Raw genomic sequence first — 18718 nt, 5'->3', positions numbered from 1 at the left:
CTGTTATTCTGTTACTCAATAACATGAGTCCCTTCTGCCCTCAGGTCCTTTGCTTTGGCTGTGTCCTTTCCCTGGACTGCTCTCTTCCAGGACCTTTGCATGGTTGGATGCACTCATCAGCAAATGTGCTCAGCCCTTACCTAAAGCAAGCCCATTCCACCTGGGGCCTGTCTCCTTCAACACATCTGCCTTGTGTGGCCCCATCACCTACCATAGCTTAGCTGCTTGCTCTTGGGGCAGATAACTATTCTCTCCTCTCTTCGTAAAAACATGATAGTTAGCTGAATACGTTGCCATGGCAATATAGAAAAAAATATACTACATTTCCCAGCCTCCTTTGCAGCTATGCCTCCTTTGCAGCTATGTGCAGTCAGGTGACCAGGTTCCAGCCAATGAAACTTGGAAATCCCACAAAGAAGAAGTGTGGGATTTCCAAGAAATTCCCTTAAAAAAGGAAGAATGTATGTGCCTTTCTCCTTCCTCTTTTGCCATCCAATATATGCCCTCTTGGAGAACATTCAAAGCAGTGCCCTCCCAGCCTCCCAGACCTCCGCTTCATACAGTCACTCCACACAGCAGATGACAGTACCCGCTGTCTTAGAAGACAGTGAGGACAGTACATAATAAAGGGCTGTTCATCATCACAAGTAATTATGTTGGCATCCAGCTGAAACCCTTGAGAAGTGCTCTGGTGGGACTGTGCCGGGCTCTTCTCTCTGTCTGAACTTGGAGTCGGCCTTGGCTGGACCTCACCCTGGGATGGCTTGGGAGGTGAGTAGAGTCTTGCTGGGGGAAGAAGGGTGCTCAAGAGTTCTAGTCAGAGGGCATAGGAGCACTGCTGGGGAGAGGCCTTATCGGCTTTGCTCCGTGACCCGCACATACAGCCTGTTATTCTGTTACTCAATAACATGAATCCCTTCTGGTCTCAGGGCCTTTGCTTTGGCTGTGTCCTTTCCCTAGACTGCTCTCCTCCAAGACTTTTGCTTTTCTCAGAGGGAGAAAACTATGCAGCTTTGGGACTCAGCACCTGTGAGAGACTGCAGGGATTTGCTGGGGTGCCAGAGTGGAGGCCTGCCCTGAGCTCTGTCTGTGCAGCAACCAGGCAAGGGGCTCCTGAGGATGTGGGGTAAGAGAACCACCCCATCCCACCCATGGTGGGGGCCGTCAGGGGCATCAGAGGGAGGAGGAGACAGACCTGCTTTCCAGGGAGGCGCTGGTGCTGTTGTGTTCCTGGCTGTGTGGGATGGGGGAAGGCGAGGGCAAGATTTTCCTGGCATTCACATTGCTGCAAAAGAAAAACGACAAAAGGAAAAGGTATGAGAGGAGATTTACGGGAAAGGAATGTAGGTGCATGTTTAGGAGCTGTATGGATCGAATGTTCGTGTCCTCCCAAATTCATATGCCACAGCCCTAACAACCAAGGCAATGGTGTGTGGAGGTGAAGCCTTTGGGAGGTAGTTAGGTTTTGTTGAGGTCATGAGGGTGGGACCCCCCATAAGGGGATTGGTGCCCTAATGAGAAGAGGAAGAGAGCTCTTTCTCTCTCTACTATGTGAGGACACAGTGAGAACACGGCCTTCTGCAAGCCAAGAATAGGGTCCTTTCCAGCAACTGATTTTGTTGGACCTTGATCTGGGAATTCCAGCCTCCAGAACTATGAGAAATAAATAAGTTCCTATTATTTAAGCCGCCTAGTCTATGGCATTTGGTTACGGCAGCCTGAGCTGATCACAACAGGAGCCAGGAATCCTTTGTCGATGGACAGTGTCATGGGGAGCTCATGGGTGGCTCACACAATGGGAATTTGCCTCTCACAGAGGCTGGGGGTCTGAGATCAGGGTACGGCATGGTCATGTTCTCACATCGGTCCTCTTCCAGTCCTCTTCTGGGAGCCTGACACATTCTCCTTGGGTTCTCATAAGATGGAAAGAGAGTGAGCTAGCTCTCTGTCTCTTCCGACAGAGACACTGGTCCCCTTCTTGAGGGCTCCACCCTTGTGACTTAAAGACCCGCCTCCAAATACCATCACACCTGGGATTAGGCTTCAACAAATGAATTTTTAGAGGATGCATTCTACCCCTACCACCTCCTGGCAAATTCATGTCCTTCTCATTGTGCAAAATACATGCCTTCCATCTCACCAACCCCCAAAGCCTTAATGCGCCTGAGCATCAACTCTAAAGTCCAAAGTCCCATCTAAATCGAATATAGGTGAGACCGGAAGTCAAATCACCCTGAGGTGGAATTTCTCACCAGCCGTGAACCTGGGAAACCAGACAAGTTATGTGCTTCCAAAATAAAATGTTGGACGGGCATAGGCTAAACATTCCCATTTCACAAGAGAGAAAGGGGAAAGAAGGAAGGAATGATGGGTTCTAAGCAGGTCTAAAACCTAGCAGTGCAAACTCTGTGAGATCTTAAAGCTTGAAAATAATCCTCTCTGGTCCAATGTTCTGCCCACTGGACTCACTGGGGTGATGGTCCTGTCTTCTGGACCCATTGAGTAAAGGGCCTGCTGGGCTCTGTAGGGCCGGGGTCATGCCCTCATGGTTCTGCAGGGAGACCTTGCCCCTATAGCTTTGGGTAGAGGCTGACTGGTCTGTTGAAAGCAGGGCAATTCCCTCCACTTTTGAACTGGAGGAGGCAGCCGGTATCATCTCCCAGTTGCCTTCCAGGCCATTCGTCCCTTAACTTGGAAGAACAGTGCATGTCCACAGAATAGCTGTCATTTACAGACACTGTCTACTCCCCAGATCCTGGAAAGTGCTCTGCAAACATCATGCCATTTGCTCCTGTCAATAGCCTCATTATCTTCATTACAAAGGTGAGGAAATGGAGGCATAGGAAGGGTAAAGAAATTCTACAAGTTACCAGCTGGCTAGTGACGGAATCTGAATCTGCCCCACGACTCTGGGAGGCGTCAGGATCCATGCTCTCAGCCATAATGCTTTATCCGCCAGATTTGGCTCTGTGGTGTTCCGAGGAAGCATGTGCTGGGGATGCGCTGACCAGCCCCTGCTCCCAAGTGGCCAGTCGGATCCAACAGCTCAGGCAGGAGAGGGTTTGCCCATTAACAACCACCTTGCCTTGGATTCTTGGTTGCAAACAGCAGAACCTGACACTGCCCCTTGGGGAGTGAAAAGGCCAAAGCAGCCAGTGATGCCAGTGATGTGATGGGATTCTCTCTCTTGCTTTGTGATGGTCCTGCCTAGGTGCCATATCAGAGCTGGAAGAGACCTAAAAAGTCACCTGGTCGGAGCCCTCCTTAACAGATGGGGACATTGTGGGGACACCCCACGGCTGCGAAGTGGGCTAGGGTTAGACGGGGGCACTGGCTTTGCCTAGCCTGCACCATCAGTCCGAGGCCCTCCACAGGCCGGACAACCTGCTGCCTCACCCACGAGTGCAGCCCCTTGCCCTGCTCCAGCCCTTTGCCTTCTCCCATCTCAGCTAGCCACAGGGCCTTTTTCCCTGGGTCTGCCTCCACAGGTTTGAGACTGTGGCTCAAACAAACAGGAAAGGAAATCAGAGCCTGGGAATCCCCCCCCCCCCACCCGCCCCGCCTATTTCCCTGCACCCCAGAGACTCCATGGGGTGGTCGGTGGTCTGGGGAGAGTAGCATCTGTGCTGTCTGGTCGGGGGTGCTATCGAATTAGAAGCAGCCACAAGGTGGCAGGCTCTGCATGCTTTTCTTTGGAGAACAGTGACCAACGATCAGGGCTCCTTCTGAGTGGTCCTGGGGCAGACTTCCATTCTGCAGGTGCTTTAATTACATTGCATCAAAGTCAGTTTGCAAACTGTAGCAGGTCTTGCAAGATCAGGTCACTGGCACTCAAATGGCTCATTAACTCAGTGGATTCCCAGTGGATTCCCAGTGGATCTTTGTCTAAGATTCCAGTAAGCATCCACAGGTACAAACTGTTGAGGGTTGGTAGTAGGTGGAAGAGGGGTAGAGGTGGATGTGGGCAGGGCAGAAAGGTGTTGTGATCACACCATGGAAAGATGGGGGTATCTGGCACCCTCAGCAGTGGCCCAGATGCCCAACATGTTGCCACGACCATGCAGGAGGATTGCACAATGTGAAGGCTTGGGGGTCCTGAGGGAAATGATTCCTCCAGTCTCAAAGCTGCTCAAGTGTCCCTGGATTTCACAGCTCAGTTTCTGAACCCTCAGGGATCACACCACAAATTACTTTTGTCTTCTTTCCTGACCAACCAGCCTTTCACACTGCATTCATTTCTCTAATGTTGACATTCCTTCTGGAGAAAGAATACACCAGCCATCAGAATTAACTATCTTTTTCTTAATAAGGATTAATAAGTAGTATTAATAATTGGCCTCCTGGGTTGCCAGTCAGAGTGTCATGATGAATTTAGTGTGATCAGCCCGCAGGCTCTGGGCATCCCTGAGGAAGTGATGAGATCAGGTTTCTTTCAGAACCTGAGGAGCAGAGGACCAGCCCCAGGCCTGCAGTGAGTCCATCTGGAGCAGCCACTCTGGAGCTCGGGTGGAAACAGCCAGCAGACTGTGGCTCTCTCACCCCAGCAGCTCTTCAATGGCACTAGCACGTTTACCTGCTCATGCAACAATAGTGTCAGAGGGACCTTGATGCATCTTAAAGACAAGATGAGGAAATCCACAAGGGGGAAGCTGCCTTGCCTGAGAACCTGCTGCTTGAAAGAACTATAATGAGTTGTTTTAGACATCTTTGTGAAAGTATAAACTGAGGATACTCCTTGCAGGTAACCAATAGCAGTCTGATGCACACTTCTGAAACCCAGTGCTTGGAGCTGCAGGGTTAAGGGTTTCTTGGCAAGCACATCAGGAATCATCTTCAATTGGGATGTCTCAGGAATATCCAGGAATGCCAAGGCTCTACTTCTAACACAGGTGGGTGCTGAGAGGGGAGCATGATTCTTACAATGGTTCCCCAAGAAGATTCTAGGAGGCCCTGCACAGTGGCTGGTTCTTAGGCCTTTTCTATGGTGGACACTCTCTCACAGAAGCTGGCAGGCTAATGCTGGTGGCACAGGGGACAGATGGACAAGCAATACAGAGAGGCAGTCTTGGCTGATAGAGAGCATGGAGGAGGGTCAAGAAGACAAATAAAGAAGAGGGAGAAAGGGAATGTAAGGTGGGGATAAAGATGAGCAGAGCCAGAAGGTGGAAGAAAGGGATGGGGAAGAATGGAGCGCAGGAGTGAAGCAGAGAGAGGAGAGGAGGGAGGGAGCGGGCAGTGGGGAGAGAAATGGGAAGAAAGGAAGTACCACCACTCAGCTTGGAGTCTGAAGTTCAGGATTAAGCTGTAGCTCTCCACAAAATCAACTATGGAGAAATATCCCTTTTCTTGGGACACCTGAGTGGCTCAGTGGTTGAGTGTCTGCCTTCTCCTCAGGTCGTGATCTAATGGTCCTGAGGTTGAGTCCTGCATCAGGCTCCCTGCAGGGAGCCTGCTTCTCCCTCTGCCTGTGTCTTTGCCTCTCTCTCTCTGTGTCTTGTGAATAAATAAATAAAATCTAAAAAAAAAAAAAAAAATCCCTTTCCTTTTCCAGGACTCAGTTAGTTAAATGAGGAGATTGAATTCAGGGTTTCTCAAGAGAAGTGGTGGCAGCCAATAGCAGGAAGTTCTGGTTTTCCAATCAGAGGTTGGCTTTGTAAGCAAGTGTAGGTGTATTTGCTGAAAATCCTGGCACAGTTGTATGAAATAGCACAGAATATGGGCTGGAAAATGCCACTTCCTACTAAAGCAACAGAATAGACATGTGTCCCTCAAGGGCAGTCATTGATGTGAAGAGTGAGCACAGTAGCTGGACACTGAGAGGCCTGGGTTCCAATCCTGCCTAGCCACTGATTAGCTGGGAGACCCCCAGCAAGCAGATTGAATTCTCAGAGCCCAAGTGTTCTCATCTGTAAAATGGGGATGATGATATATATATATATTGCACATTTGCTCAGTGCTTGGCCTACAAGGCCCTCGAGAAATGACAGGGTACTATTACTATAAGAGAAGAGAGCTAATGCTATCTCCTTGGGGAATTTAAGGACACCAACAAATAATTCTCAATGCCAGGTATTGGCAGAGAATGTCTGAGAAGCTATGATGTGTCCATCCTGCCTCACCCCTGCTAGAGTCTTGTGAGCTCTTTTCTGCTAGCGTTATAAAGCATGTAGTAGGTGATTTCTTTGTCAGAGGTGAAGCCCCTACTCTTCTCCCTTTCTCTAGTAGGGACCTTTTCCTCTTACCTATTAGAAACTTTCTGACTATAATTCTGGGTATCCAAACTGCTGCATGGAGGGAATTTAGGGGTGCCAACTACTCACAGTTGAAGTGTCTTAGCAAACACTGTTCAGGACGCTTGGTTGGCTCTGCCGAGTTAGAGTCCAACCAGAGCACTAGCTGCCACTGGACATGAACAGCACTCCAAGGCCTATCTGGGCTATCTCCCCAATGGCTCTCTTGCCAGTGGTCACCAAAGGGGCCTGGGCTAGAGTTCTGGGAGCAAGATTTTGAGAAAAGCTCTGATGGCTGATCTGATACACACCTTTGAAATTCAGGGTTCTGAACTTCACTTGGCAGGCTTAGTCTATTCTATCTTATAGCCCTGGAATGTGTGTACTGGGCCTTGACACATACACACAAACACACACACATGCATGTAAATGCATACACACACATGCATGCACACAATGTATTATCTTTGAAACAAAAGAAAACTTCTGAATGGAGTTTCCTATTTGCTGGGCAGGATATTTCTACCAGTAAGGATCTCTGCAAGAGATCTAGAAAAGAGGCTGGGGAAATAATCAGGGGCTCTGAGACTCATAATTGGGAGGAACACGTATGGTTGTGTGGGACACATGAGAGGCTCGGGACTGAGCCAGAGCAATGACCAGGGAAAGCCCTGTGCTTTTGGCCCAGCCATTTAAACATGTTCTGTGTAGTCCAAGAGTTTCAGAGGGAAGCAGGCAGCTATACAAGGGTTGCAAACTCAAGTGTTCCAGAGGTTGGCAGGTACCTGAGTCAATGCCCAGAGAGGACCAGTGTAGGACACTAAGGCTAAGCTACCTGTATTGCCGTAGAGCAAGTCTACTTACACTGCCTTTTTAAAGAATTTAAATTGATAGACCTTTTTTTTTTTTTTTTTTTGAGAATTTTTAGGTTTACGGAGAATTGAGTAGATGGTACGGAGAGTTTCCATACAACTCCCCTCTCCCACCTTGTAGTTTCCCCCATTATTAGCATCTTGCATTAGTGTTGTACATTTGTTACAACTGATGAATCAATATAGATACATTATTGTTAACTCAAAGTCCATAGTTTATCTAGCAGTTCACTCTTTCTGTTGTACAGTTCTAGGAAATTTTAACAAATGCACAATATCATATGCCCATGATTACGTATCATACAGAATAGTTTCACTGCCTTAAAAATCCCCAGTGTTCCCCCATTCATCCTTGCCACCCCTCCTCTCTCACCCTGGCGATCACTAGTCCTTCTACTGACTCCATAGTTTTGCCCTTTCTAGAATGTCATGTTGGAACCACACACTATGTAGCCTTGTCGGATTGGCTTCTTTCACTTAGTAATATGAATTTAAGCTTCCTCTATGTCGTTTTATGGCTTAGTACCTCATTTCTTTTTAGCACTGCAGAATAGTTCATTGTCTGGATGTACCACAGTTGGTTTATCCATTTACCTTTTGAAGGATATTTGGTTGCTTCCAGTTTAGGGCAATTATGAATAAAGCTGCTATAAACATCCATGCATAGGTTTTTGTAAGGAAGTAAGTTTTTAACTCATTTTGGTAAATGCTAAGGAGCATGACCTTTGAATTCTCCGGTAAGAATATGTTTAGGTGAGTAAGAAACCATCAAATTGTTTTCCCAAGGGATCATACCACTTTGCATCCCCACTAGCAAAGACTGAGAATTCCCGTAGATCCACAGCCTCACCAGCATTCGTTGATGTTAGTGTTTTTGGATTTTAGCCAGTCCAGTAGATGGGTAGTGGTGTTTCATCGTTGCTTTAATGTGCAATTCCCTAATGACACATGATATTGAGCATTTTGTCATACACATACATCTGTAAATCTTCTTGGGCGAGGTGGCTGTTTCAGATCTTTTGCCCATTTTTAAATTGGGCTGTTTTCCTTATTTTTTGAATTTTAAGTTTTTATCTATTTTGGATACAAGTCCTTTATCAGATATATGTTTTGAAAATATCTTCTCCATTCTGTGGCTCACCTTTTCCTTTTCTTATCAGTGTCTTTTGCAGAGTGATGTTTTAAGTTTTAATAAAGTCCAGCTTTTTTTTCTTCTTTTATGGATCTACCCCCCTGCCTTTTAAAACTCCAGGCTAACTAAACAGAACATACTTTGCCAGCTGCAGACTCTGGACTTAGGGGCTCAGATAGAAGGTGGAAGTGGAAGTGCTAAAACTAGAACACAAGTGGAAGTGCTGGCACTGAGGGCCACGATGGGGGATGTGCAGAAGTCCAGGGAGAATGTCGATCAAGTGGTGGAGGGCTAACTGGCTGGCTTTTATTTTATTTTATTTTATTATTTTATTTTATTTCATTTCATTTCATTTTATTTTATTTTATTTTATTTTATTTTATTTTATTTTTTAAAGAGATGATAGCATAATGTATAGACTTGTGGAATTACTACACTGTATACCTGAACTAATATAACAACGTGTGTCAACTATGCTTAAAAACACCAACAAATGAATAGTTTTAGGTTTACAGAAAAGTTGCAAAGGTAGTACAAAGGGTTACCATGTACCTCATACCCAGTTTCCCTTATTATTCAATCTTACATTGGTAGGGTATATTTGTTGCAACTAATGAAACAATACTGATACATTATTATTAATTAAAATCCATACTTTGTTTGAATTTTCTTAGTTTTTACCTAATGTGTTTTTTTTTCTGACCTAGGATCCTATCCAGGCTAGCACATTATATTTTGTTGTCAAGTCTCCTTAGGCTCCTCTTGTCCGTGACAGTGTTTTTTCTTTTTTTTTTTTTTTTACATTTTTCTTGTTTTTGATGGCCTTGATAGTGTTGAGGAGTACTGGTCAGGTATTTTGTAGGATGTCTCCCAGTTGGGACTTATATGATGTTTTCCTGATGATTGGACTGAGGTTATAGGATTTTGAGATCATAGAGGTTGAGTACCTGGGTGGCTCAATCAGTTAAGCATCTGCCTTCGGCTTAGGTCATGATCTCAGGATCCTGGGATCGAGCCCTGCATCAGGCTCCTTGCTCAGGAGGGAGACCGCTTCTCCTTTTCCCTCTGTCCCTCTCCCCAGTCATTCTCTCTCTCAAATAAATAAAATCTTAAAAAAAAAAAAGACCATAGAGGTCATGTGCCATTCTCATAACATCACATTAAGGGGACTGTCTGGCCTCCCCCCCCTCCACCACTACTACCTCTTTATAAGAGCTCTCTTTCACATTTTCCAACTTGAGAGTTTAGCTCCTATTCAAACCCGGTCAAAGGATTGCTCCTTGGTGGCAGAGGCCAATGTCCCCATCATGCTACCTTGGCCTCTGTCCTGACAGTAGTGGATCTCTTTGGGGGATGGAGGATGGCCGAGGCATGCTTCTTTGGCTTTACCACCTGAGTTGTTCGGTTGGAAAGATAATAACGTGGATGGCATAGAAGGAACCTACCTTCTGAAGGTGGTGTGGGCATGGGGGAAGTGGAGTCCCTCTGGATCATGCCAGCATTCAAGGGAACTGGCTCTGGACTGCCCTTATGTGGAGGCCGTCCTCATAGGAGGCTGCCCACATCTATCCTGAATCTGTTCTAGGACCAAGTCTTTGATCAGAGCTCCTCTGTGTCCTGGTAGGCCTACCACGCCCTGATCTATCACCAACATCCCCCCTCTGTCCAGTTCCCCTTCTCTCTCCCATGCTACTCTCCCTTCCACCTACTGCCAACCCTTTCTTCCTACACAGGGGGCAGGACCATGGCTTAAGCCATGGCTAAGCCACTTGGCTCTTGGTGTCACAGCAGTAGGTCCGCTGGCAGTCAGAGCCAGGAGAAAAAGGACTAGGAGGTGTGCCCAACACCATTGCTCAAACACACCTCAAAGCCACTGGCTTGAGTATCTACAGCTAATGTAACAGTACAAGTAATTCATCTTCCTGGATCCGGTGGCCCATAGAGACACATTTAGAGTAGCAAGAGGAGAGGTAGGGAAACTTTTCTGCACCCTCACCCTGTTAGCAGAGTTCTCTCCTTACCTTTTGTTAAAGAGAGGCTGAGATGTTTCCTGCTGGAACTCAGGCGTTTGGGGAAAGGGCTTCACGTGACTGAGTGAATTCACTGCTGGAGAATTTACCTGTTGGACCAAGAAGGAGTTTCACAGTGTTACCTCGAATCTACTGACATGGGAAAATGTCCTTGATGTAGTTCTTAAGGTGAAAAAGCTAGCTCTGGAAGTTGTTATATACAACGTGTCGGAGAAAAATTAATCTAGACATTATGATGACTGACTATAATGATGGGCATCAAAATATTCTCCTTGGATGGTAGGATTATGGATCATGTTTGATTTATTCTTTGTCCTTTTCTGTGCTAGAAATTTCTCTATTTTAAAGACAGATTGAGCCTCTATGGCTTATTTGTAGTGGGGAAAAGGTGTTTAAAATGCAGTCTGACAATTCTCCCGAAGTCCTCTCCGGTTTTGCCTCCCCTTGTCCTAAAGAGATGCTACTGGAGGTAGGAGAAATCCACTGAGCACTTCAGGTAGAGGAATAGCTCCACCGTGGTGCCCTAGCAGCCTTGCCCGTCTCCACACAGGCCTCAATTGCAGCTTCTCTGAGTCTTGGCAGAAGGCCCTATGATTCTCTCAGAATGTGAATAGCTGCTCCAAGGCTGTTTCCCACTTGCCTTCCTATCTCCCCAGGAGGTGATCATGGGACAGTTTCTCATCACCTCCCATGTTCTGATGAAGTTCAAGGCTTTATGCCTTGCTCTACTTAGGGTACATTAGCAGGATAGAAAACTGCCTAGTGGCAGCCTGGAATTCACTCCTCAACAACAGGGTGCCCCATCATCCCTACTGCAGTCATCTGGTCTGTTTTGTTTCAGTGACATCCTGTGGGGCAGAGGACACATGGAGCTGACATCTTTGGCTACTCTAGTTTTCACTGTCTATATGGGCAATACACTGCTCGAATCCAGCAGCCTTGCCTTGACTCTTCCTATGTCACTCACACAGGATGAGTCTCATCATCTACTGTTTGGTGGCTAAACTCCCTTGGGCACCAGCAGGGGCTGATGGCCTCATCACAAAGGGTTCTTCACGGGAGAACAGATAGAACCCAGAGGTACTGGGACCATAGAAGGGAACCAATGACATTTTTAATTTTCCTAATTCCTCCCTGAAATTTAGCATTTCTTTCAACAATATAGCGTAGACAACAAACGATAGCAGTATATGTAATATCAGTGACTTTGTCACCATTTAGAAATCACAGATATTTTCATGTCATATTACATTGTTGCAGAAACCCTGAAATACTGTGCTCACCATCACTTTGAAATTATGTTAAATATTGGGCTCACTCTTTGGGTCTTATCAATACATCTGTAAAGTGGTATACATATTATTATACCATAACTTTGCTTTAAAAATATTTTGATAACTTTATTTCTGTTTTATTGGTCTTATTGGTTCTGTCTTTGTCATCTCGTGTATTAAATTTTATCCAAATATTTTTCTCTATTGTCTGGTAACATGGCTACTTGGTAACATACTGGTTACTGCTTGGCTGTGTGTCATTGGCCAAATAACTTCTTGGGCTCTCAATTTCCTTGTCTTTAAAATAGAGGGATCAGCTGTGCCTCTCTGAGGGTTCTGCTAGTCACACCAGTGATATTATAATACGTATCTCATCACTTCCATTATGCCACAGCTGAGGAGTTACCAGAGGAAAATTTGAACCGGGGTTTGTATTACGCTTCTTAACAAGTCATTTTAGCCTTCATAATATGATAGAGAACTTCCAGGAATCTGTCTAGCAAATACGCAAGCATTTATCTACAAATATGTTTCCAGTGCAAAACTAGAAGCAACCTAGACGTTAAACACAATAGAAGATTAGGCAGATTAAAATAAATTCATATGATGGACGAGTGACAGCCATTAGAATGATGTAGAACAATAACATAGAAGGGTAGTCATGTGATTCAGTGAGGCCCAAAAACAAAAGCCGTTTGTGGTACTTGAAGACTGATATGATTCTATTTTTATAAAAACAATGGAAATATATGCATAGGACAAAAAGATAAAATTATATGACCAACATGCTAATGTTGGTTATCCTTAAATGGTCAGGTTATGGTGATTTTTACATCTTTGTGTTTTTCTCTATTTTCCAAAATTTCTATAACATATATAAATTATAGAAATATATAGTTATGTATACATACACATGTATACACACACACACACACACACACACACACACACACACACACATATATGACTGGTAAAAAACAGTCAATATTGTCAATATGGTATCCCAGAGAACATTACCCAAAGCAACAGTGGCAAATACCTTGGTTTGGGCACAGCTTCCATCCCCCACATTTCTATGCATCAGGTGCCAGAGCACAGAGACAATAAGCCCCCAGCCATTTGCCTTCCTCATTATTAAGATGAGCACTTGCCTTATGAGCCACGGCTGAGAGCTCATGGGCCTATGGGTGGAAGCCCCCACTCTTCTGCCTCTGACAGCCTCTCCCCGCTTGCCCTGACATCACCCAGGCCACAGGAAGGGGGCAGGCTCTGGGGCAGTGAAGGGGGCAGCTGCTAATACCTGCAGGCTGGTGGCTTCCTCTGTCCACCAGGCTTCAAACTCTTTCTGCAGCTTCATCTTGGCCTTGTCCATGAGCAGCTGCAGGTGCTCGATCTCCACCTTCAGGGCCTTCAGGTGTGTGAACATGGTTTTATACCTACAGTGGAATCAGGGAAGAGTCTTGAAGGTCACCAGCAGGGAGGAAAGGCCATGATGGGAGTGTCGCTGTGGGGCCTGTGCCTCGGAAGGCTGCCTGTGCCGCTGCCACATAAACTCACTCAGCCCTCTACACAGTCCTATGAAGATGATGCTTCACTTTACAGATTCGGAACCTCAGGCGTGGAGAGGTTATGTAACTTGCTCTATGGCACGGGGCCAGTAAACAGTGGGGCCAGGATGTGAAAACCAGCTCTGGAAACCAGTCTAATGCACCTTTCTATTCCACTGGTTCAACTTTGTGTGGAGGACAGAAGCGTCCATACGTTTGTTACTGCCTGTGTAAGTTTGGGCACGACGGAGCAGGAGTTGTCCAACAGGAAACAGTTAAGTGGCCAAACTGCAGACACAGCTTGGCTCCTGAGATAACCTTGAGGTTGGAAATGTGGATCAAGGGGACAACACATGGTGGAATAAAGACACAAGAAAGATGGATTGGAAGGAAACTGGGAAAAATAAACAGAGTGAGGGAGAAAGAGGATAATGCAGTGCCAAATCCAAGGGTGGAGAGCAAACTGTGGCACATCTGGGAGGGTGGCGCAAGGCTTTCTGGAAGGAGGATAGCTGCAGGACAAGCCCCAGTGCAGTTATGGGGAGAAATCTGAGGGCCAGCTGAATGGGGCTTAATTCTGCTCAAGACTTGGGTAGTTAGGGGTGTGTGAGTGGGGGGTGGGGGGGGGGTAGGGAGAGGCCAGAGGCCTGGGGTTTGCTCAGGGGGCATGCCTTGCCAGCCCAGGGGTGGCACGTGTAGCATTGCCACCATCAGCTTCTCGAGGGCTAGGGAGGTGACTTGTTTGCTCTCCCCAGAGCCTCTCCATGGCATGCAGGACATAGCAAACATTGGTCGAAGTGTCCATCAATGAATGAACGATGAGCCTGGCCTGGGGCGTGAAGTGAGATTCTGTGCCCATGCTGAGTATCAGTTGTGGCCATGTGTCTGCTCATGCCTGAGGTTCCTCACTCTGTTGGTGAAGTCATCTTGGGATCCTAAATGGCTGCAAAGAGGGTGTGAGGTTCTGAGGACACCCTGCAGGTGAGGAGACTCAGGAGGGAAGCTGAGGCAGAGGCGGTGGGTGGGGGGAGGTGTAGATTGGCAGGAGGGAGACCTCAGCGGTCATATTTCTTGACTCCCCTAGATGGCAGCAGTAGATAAGCCTCATTGCTCCTGAGCTGCAGCCCGGGACCAGGGACCAGGGGCTGGTGAGGATGCCAACAAGCAAACCTCTGCATGGGCTCCCCAGCCCCCTGGGCCTTCTGCTCCTGATTCCAATCTCACTCAGCTTATGGTCCCTGCATCCCATACCCATCTGCTCAAAGGCAGCACGCCCTCCAGCTATTTGAGGACCCAGCTACTGGACCCACTTCCCAGAGCAGCTCCAGCCGTGGGTTGGGGAGTGGCCACTCTGCCTAGCCTGCGCAGCTCCAGGTCATCCCTGAGAGCCCAGGAGGCTGGGTGAGGTGAAACGAAAGGGTACCTTCTCTTTTCTTCCTCCAGTTGTGATCGAAGCTTCTCTTCCAGCAAGTCTGGCATCGAAGGCATGGCTATGTTTTCTGAGACGCCTGTAGAAGGAAGACGCCAATGGGTTACTCCAACAAAGAAGAAAGGTAAAAGGAGAAGTGGGGTACTTAGGGTAGAGGACAGAGTAAAGTGTATCCCAAGACGAAAGGGGACTCTGTGAGTACCTTCCAGGGCCTTCGGGTGGGAGTCTGCTTTGGCCCCCTCCTCTGGACGGCAATCTCTGCTCGGCTGAAAGCCTGTGAGGAGAGGCTTCCACGATTATTCGGCTGTCCCTCCCACAGTCCAACATCTGCCACTGGAAGAGAATTCCTCCTTACATTGCTACTAATCCTTTTACTGTTGAGTTCACTTATTTCCTCTTGAATCCCGAGGGAAGATGCAAAATAGCATTTTCCCATCCTCTGCTGCAGAGCCCCTCACAAACCAGGAAGACATCACTGAACTGTCTCACATTTGTCACATCTGTCTTTGCACCAGTGGAGGTGCTAAGAGTCTCTGGCCTCAGATCATGTTTCCTATTTTTGACTTCCCTCCAAAGCCAAGGTTCCCACGCCTCATTGACCCAAGCAATGCTAACACGCAGCCAGAGCTGAGAACACATTCAGGTGCCCTGCCCGTGAGACAGGGCGACGGGAACGTGCCACGCTCTGGGTGAGGGCTGTGTTCCCATGCATGCCGACCACTGCTACTGGCTGCCTAGCTGCCTGCTTGTCTGGGGCCTGGCCTCTCCCAGCCTGCTGGGTGGGGCCAATTTGTCCCCCCAGGAGTCACTGTGGTTGCTCTGCATTTCCTAGCCTCACAGGGGGCATCTTGGAAGTCACACAGCTCTGCTTTTTGCTCCATGTAGGGGAGAACCCACTTTCGGCCAGGAGCATTCTGGACAAGATCAGACTTCATCCTTCTAGTACTCATTTGAAGCATTGTTGTTCTCATTTTGCAGAGAAGGATACCGAGGTTCAAAGAGGTCAACTTGCCCAAGGCCACCCGGCTAACTTCAGGAATCCGGATCCAAATCTAGCTTTGTTTGGTTGCAAAGAGGCTTGGTTCCAGAAATTCCTTCTATTAACATTTCTGACAGATGGTCATCTGCTTTCTGCCCAAATATTTCCAGGGGGCAGGAGCTCACTACTTTGCACGGTGGCCCATTTCATTGTGGGTAGCTCTGTTTTCTCTTCCTTTGGGCTGAGACCCACCCCACTAACTTCTTTCCACCTCTACTTTGGGTCTTTGGAGCAGCAGAGCATGTCTTCCTTCTTAATTTGATGGTTCTTTAGAGATTTTCACAACAACAACAACAACAACAACAACAACAACAACAACAAAATAATGTACCAATTATGCATCTGGAGCTTTATTCTCGGGCTAGCTCTGCTTACCTCCCTCATCTAAGGGCTCAGTGACAGGGTTGCTTTCTGACTAGTCTCAAGGATTAGAGTCTAAATCTGGACCTAATACTCCAGATAGGTCTGAAAGGGCCAGGGTAGAGAACGGCCCTCCAACCTCTTAAAAATGCACGTTCTATATTTCTATAGCAGGTAAATTATGAACAGTGACCATTTATTGAATGCCTGCTATCTGCTAGGTTCTCACAAGTTTCTCCAGGCACGGAGCTAGATGCCCTCACCTTATTGCTAATTCTCAAACTAACCCAGCAGGGAGGGTCTTACCATCTCATTTCCGTTAGATTCTGAGGCTCAGAGAGGGTTGTGAATAACCCAGGGTCACACAGCTAATGAGCAGAGTTGGGATTTGAACTCAAACTTTGCTGGTTCCAAAGGACTCAGGGCATATACCAGGCAGCTCCCCTGCCCCCTGCCCCCCAACAAGTGCAGGTATTTTTCAACAGCTTTGTCACTGTCATGGCCATGTCAGTTTGTCACTGGCTTCTATGGAGCTTGGGTTTATTTATTTTTTAAATATTTTATTTATTTATTCATGAGACACACAGAGAGAGGCAGAGACACAGGCAGAGGGAGAAGCAGGCTCCACGCAGGGAACCTGACATGAGGCTCGATCCCGGGTCTCCAGGATCACATCCTGGGCCAAAGGTGGTGCTAAACCGCTGAGCCACCCGGGCTGTCCGAAGCTTGTGTTTAAACACTTGCATATTTTTATGAGTGGCTGTCAAAACACATCCTATTTCAGCGTGATTGTTCTTTGGATCCGAAACGCCACACTTCCCATCTATTGGGGGTTAAGCCTCAGCCTGTCATGCCTCTACTCTGTGCCTTTTATGTCATTGTCTAACTGACTGGACAATATGCAAAGCAGATTAGGAGTCTCTCCTTTCTCTCAGTCCAGGCACCTGATACTCTCTCTCCTGCGTGTCAAGTGACAGCTGTCTCCCATAAACTGACTGGATGAGTGTGTGATTCCATCACCTGAACACGGGAGATGCAGATACCATTGGATTCGCCAACTGAAGATGCCAGGTCACCCATGCTGGTGCATTTTTTGGCCCTAAGGAGTTGGCTGCCTGGCCACATTGCCACCCCGGCCGCCCCCCCCCCCCCGCCCCCCCGGCACAGGTACCGGGAGCCCCTGGAGGGCAGGGTCTGGTCCTCCTGCTCTTCGCATTTCCCCTGGGCTTTGTTCAGGCTCCCAGTGCAGTGGACACTCAATGCTAAGTGTGTGCATGGCCCTTGCCCTCCCTGAAAAATGTGATAAACTCGAAGGCAGTATCTTCACATCAAACTGATAATGGTAGGACCTGAAATGGACAGAATGTTTCGCGGTCGCTTAAGAGGTTCAGAAATGAGCAAATCTATCTTCCAGCCGGTTGAAAAAGGAAAGCTGCGAATCTCCTTCTTTGTTTGAACACTTTTTGGCTCCACGCCAAGGAAGCCCCTGAGAGATGGGGCGAAGGCCCTGCTCTGTAGTGGCTGGCTGGGCACCCCGCAGACGCTGGCTGCAGGAGAGACCGCCGGGGCCGCAGCAGGCGTCTCACCCAGCTGGCTGAGGCTGTCCCTAAGGGCTTCACAAGGGGAGGCTGAGGTGACTTGGTTTCCCATCTAAAGGCCGTGGCTGCCCAGCACGAGCCGGGAGGCCCTCTGCGGGAGAGAGTTCTTGCTCCACCCCATCGCTCCACTAGCCCCATGGGGCTAGTGTGTCCCTTGGCTCCTGTCTTCCCCTTGGGCAGGGCATCTTGCAGGCTTCCCTGGCAGATCACAGTGGCAGGTGCCTTGGAGATGTGTGGGTGGCCTCGGGCAGAGAGAGCATTACTCTGAATGCAGCTGACCCAAGAATAGGAGATGATGTCAGCTGCTGTCTGTGGGGCATGCTCTCGGTTCTATTCTCTGTGCTGCCTCATTTATTCCTGTCATTCCGGCTAGCAGATGATATCACCTCTGTTTTGCAGACAAGGAGACCAAAGCTTGGGTGACCAGGAGGCTTGCACCATGCCATAAGCTACCAAATGGAAAAGCCAGCTTTGAATCCAATGGCTGTCATTCATTCACTCATGTAACAAATGGGCTGCCCCCATTGCAGGGGCGGCCTACTGGGGAAGGTGGACACTGAATCCACAAAAAAAGCTGAGTTAACGTAATGTTGAGTTGACATGGGACTGAAGGGCACCATGAGGAGAAAGAGCTGGATAAAGGGTGGAGGGCTGCTATGTTAGGGTTGAGCGGTCGGAGAGGCGTCGCTGAGGAGAGGCCAAAGACCTGAATGAGGGGAGAGAACAAGCATGCAGAAATCAGGATGGAGAGTATAGCAGCGAGTGCAAAGGGCCTGAGGTACATCTGCTCGGGCCTTCTGAGGAACTGCAAGAAAGCTAGTGTGCCTGGGAAGGCTGGTCGGGGAGAGCAGTGGGAGCTGAGGCCAGATCATGTAGGACCTTGTAGGCCCTGGTAAGGATCTCAGCTTTGAGGCTAGAGCATTTTGAGGACAGAAATGGCTTGATCTATTCCTTTGATAACTAAGCCAAGCAGTTCTTTGCCGATCCAGACAAAGCTGCTCCGAACTAAAGAATGGTCCGTGTGAGCTGGCGCCAGGATGCTGTAAGCCTATTGAAAGGATGTGGGAAAGAAAGCTGGGGCAGGGGACCTCGGGCAGCTGGAAGGAGGGCACAACATATCCCCAGGACACAAGCTGTCCACGTTGTCATGGCAACCAATGGGTTATTGCCAAAGGTGATGTTTGCTCAGTGCAATGCATTGTAACCC

The 18718-nt window shown here is 47.9% G+C and overlaps 1 protein-coding gene across 21 annotated transcripts in view; it reads right to left on the bottom strand.

Moving 5' to 3' along the window:
• The window catches only part of KIF6 (kinesin family member 6), a 380711-nt gene that overhangs the window by 15524 nt on the left and 346469 nt on the right, over positions 1-18718 (bottom strand). For all 21 annotated transcript variants that reach the window (XM_072833153.1, XM_072833146.1, XM_072833145.1 and 18 more), the window contains 4 exons: positions 14509-14593; positions 12839-12974; positions 10256-10353; positions 1196-1285 (listed from right to left, as the gene is read on the bottom strand). In XM_072833153.1, the coding sequence (XP_072689254.1) occupies positions 1196-1285; positions 10256-10353; positions 12839-12974; positions 14509-14593 (409 nt within the window). The remainder of the gene's footprint in view (positions 1-1195; positions 1286-10255; positions 10354-12838; positions 12975-14508; positions 14594-18718) is intronic.

Source organism: Canis lupus, chromosome 7 (assembly GCF_048164855.1).
Source record: "Canis lupus baileyi chromosome 7, mCanLup2.hap1, whole genome shotgun sequence".
NCBI lineage: Eukaryota > Metazoa > Chordata > Mammalia > Carnivora > Canidae > Canis > Canis lupus.
This window is presented reverse-complemented; position numbering and strand designations above follow the sequence as displayed.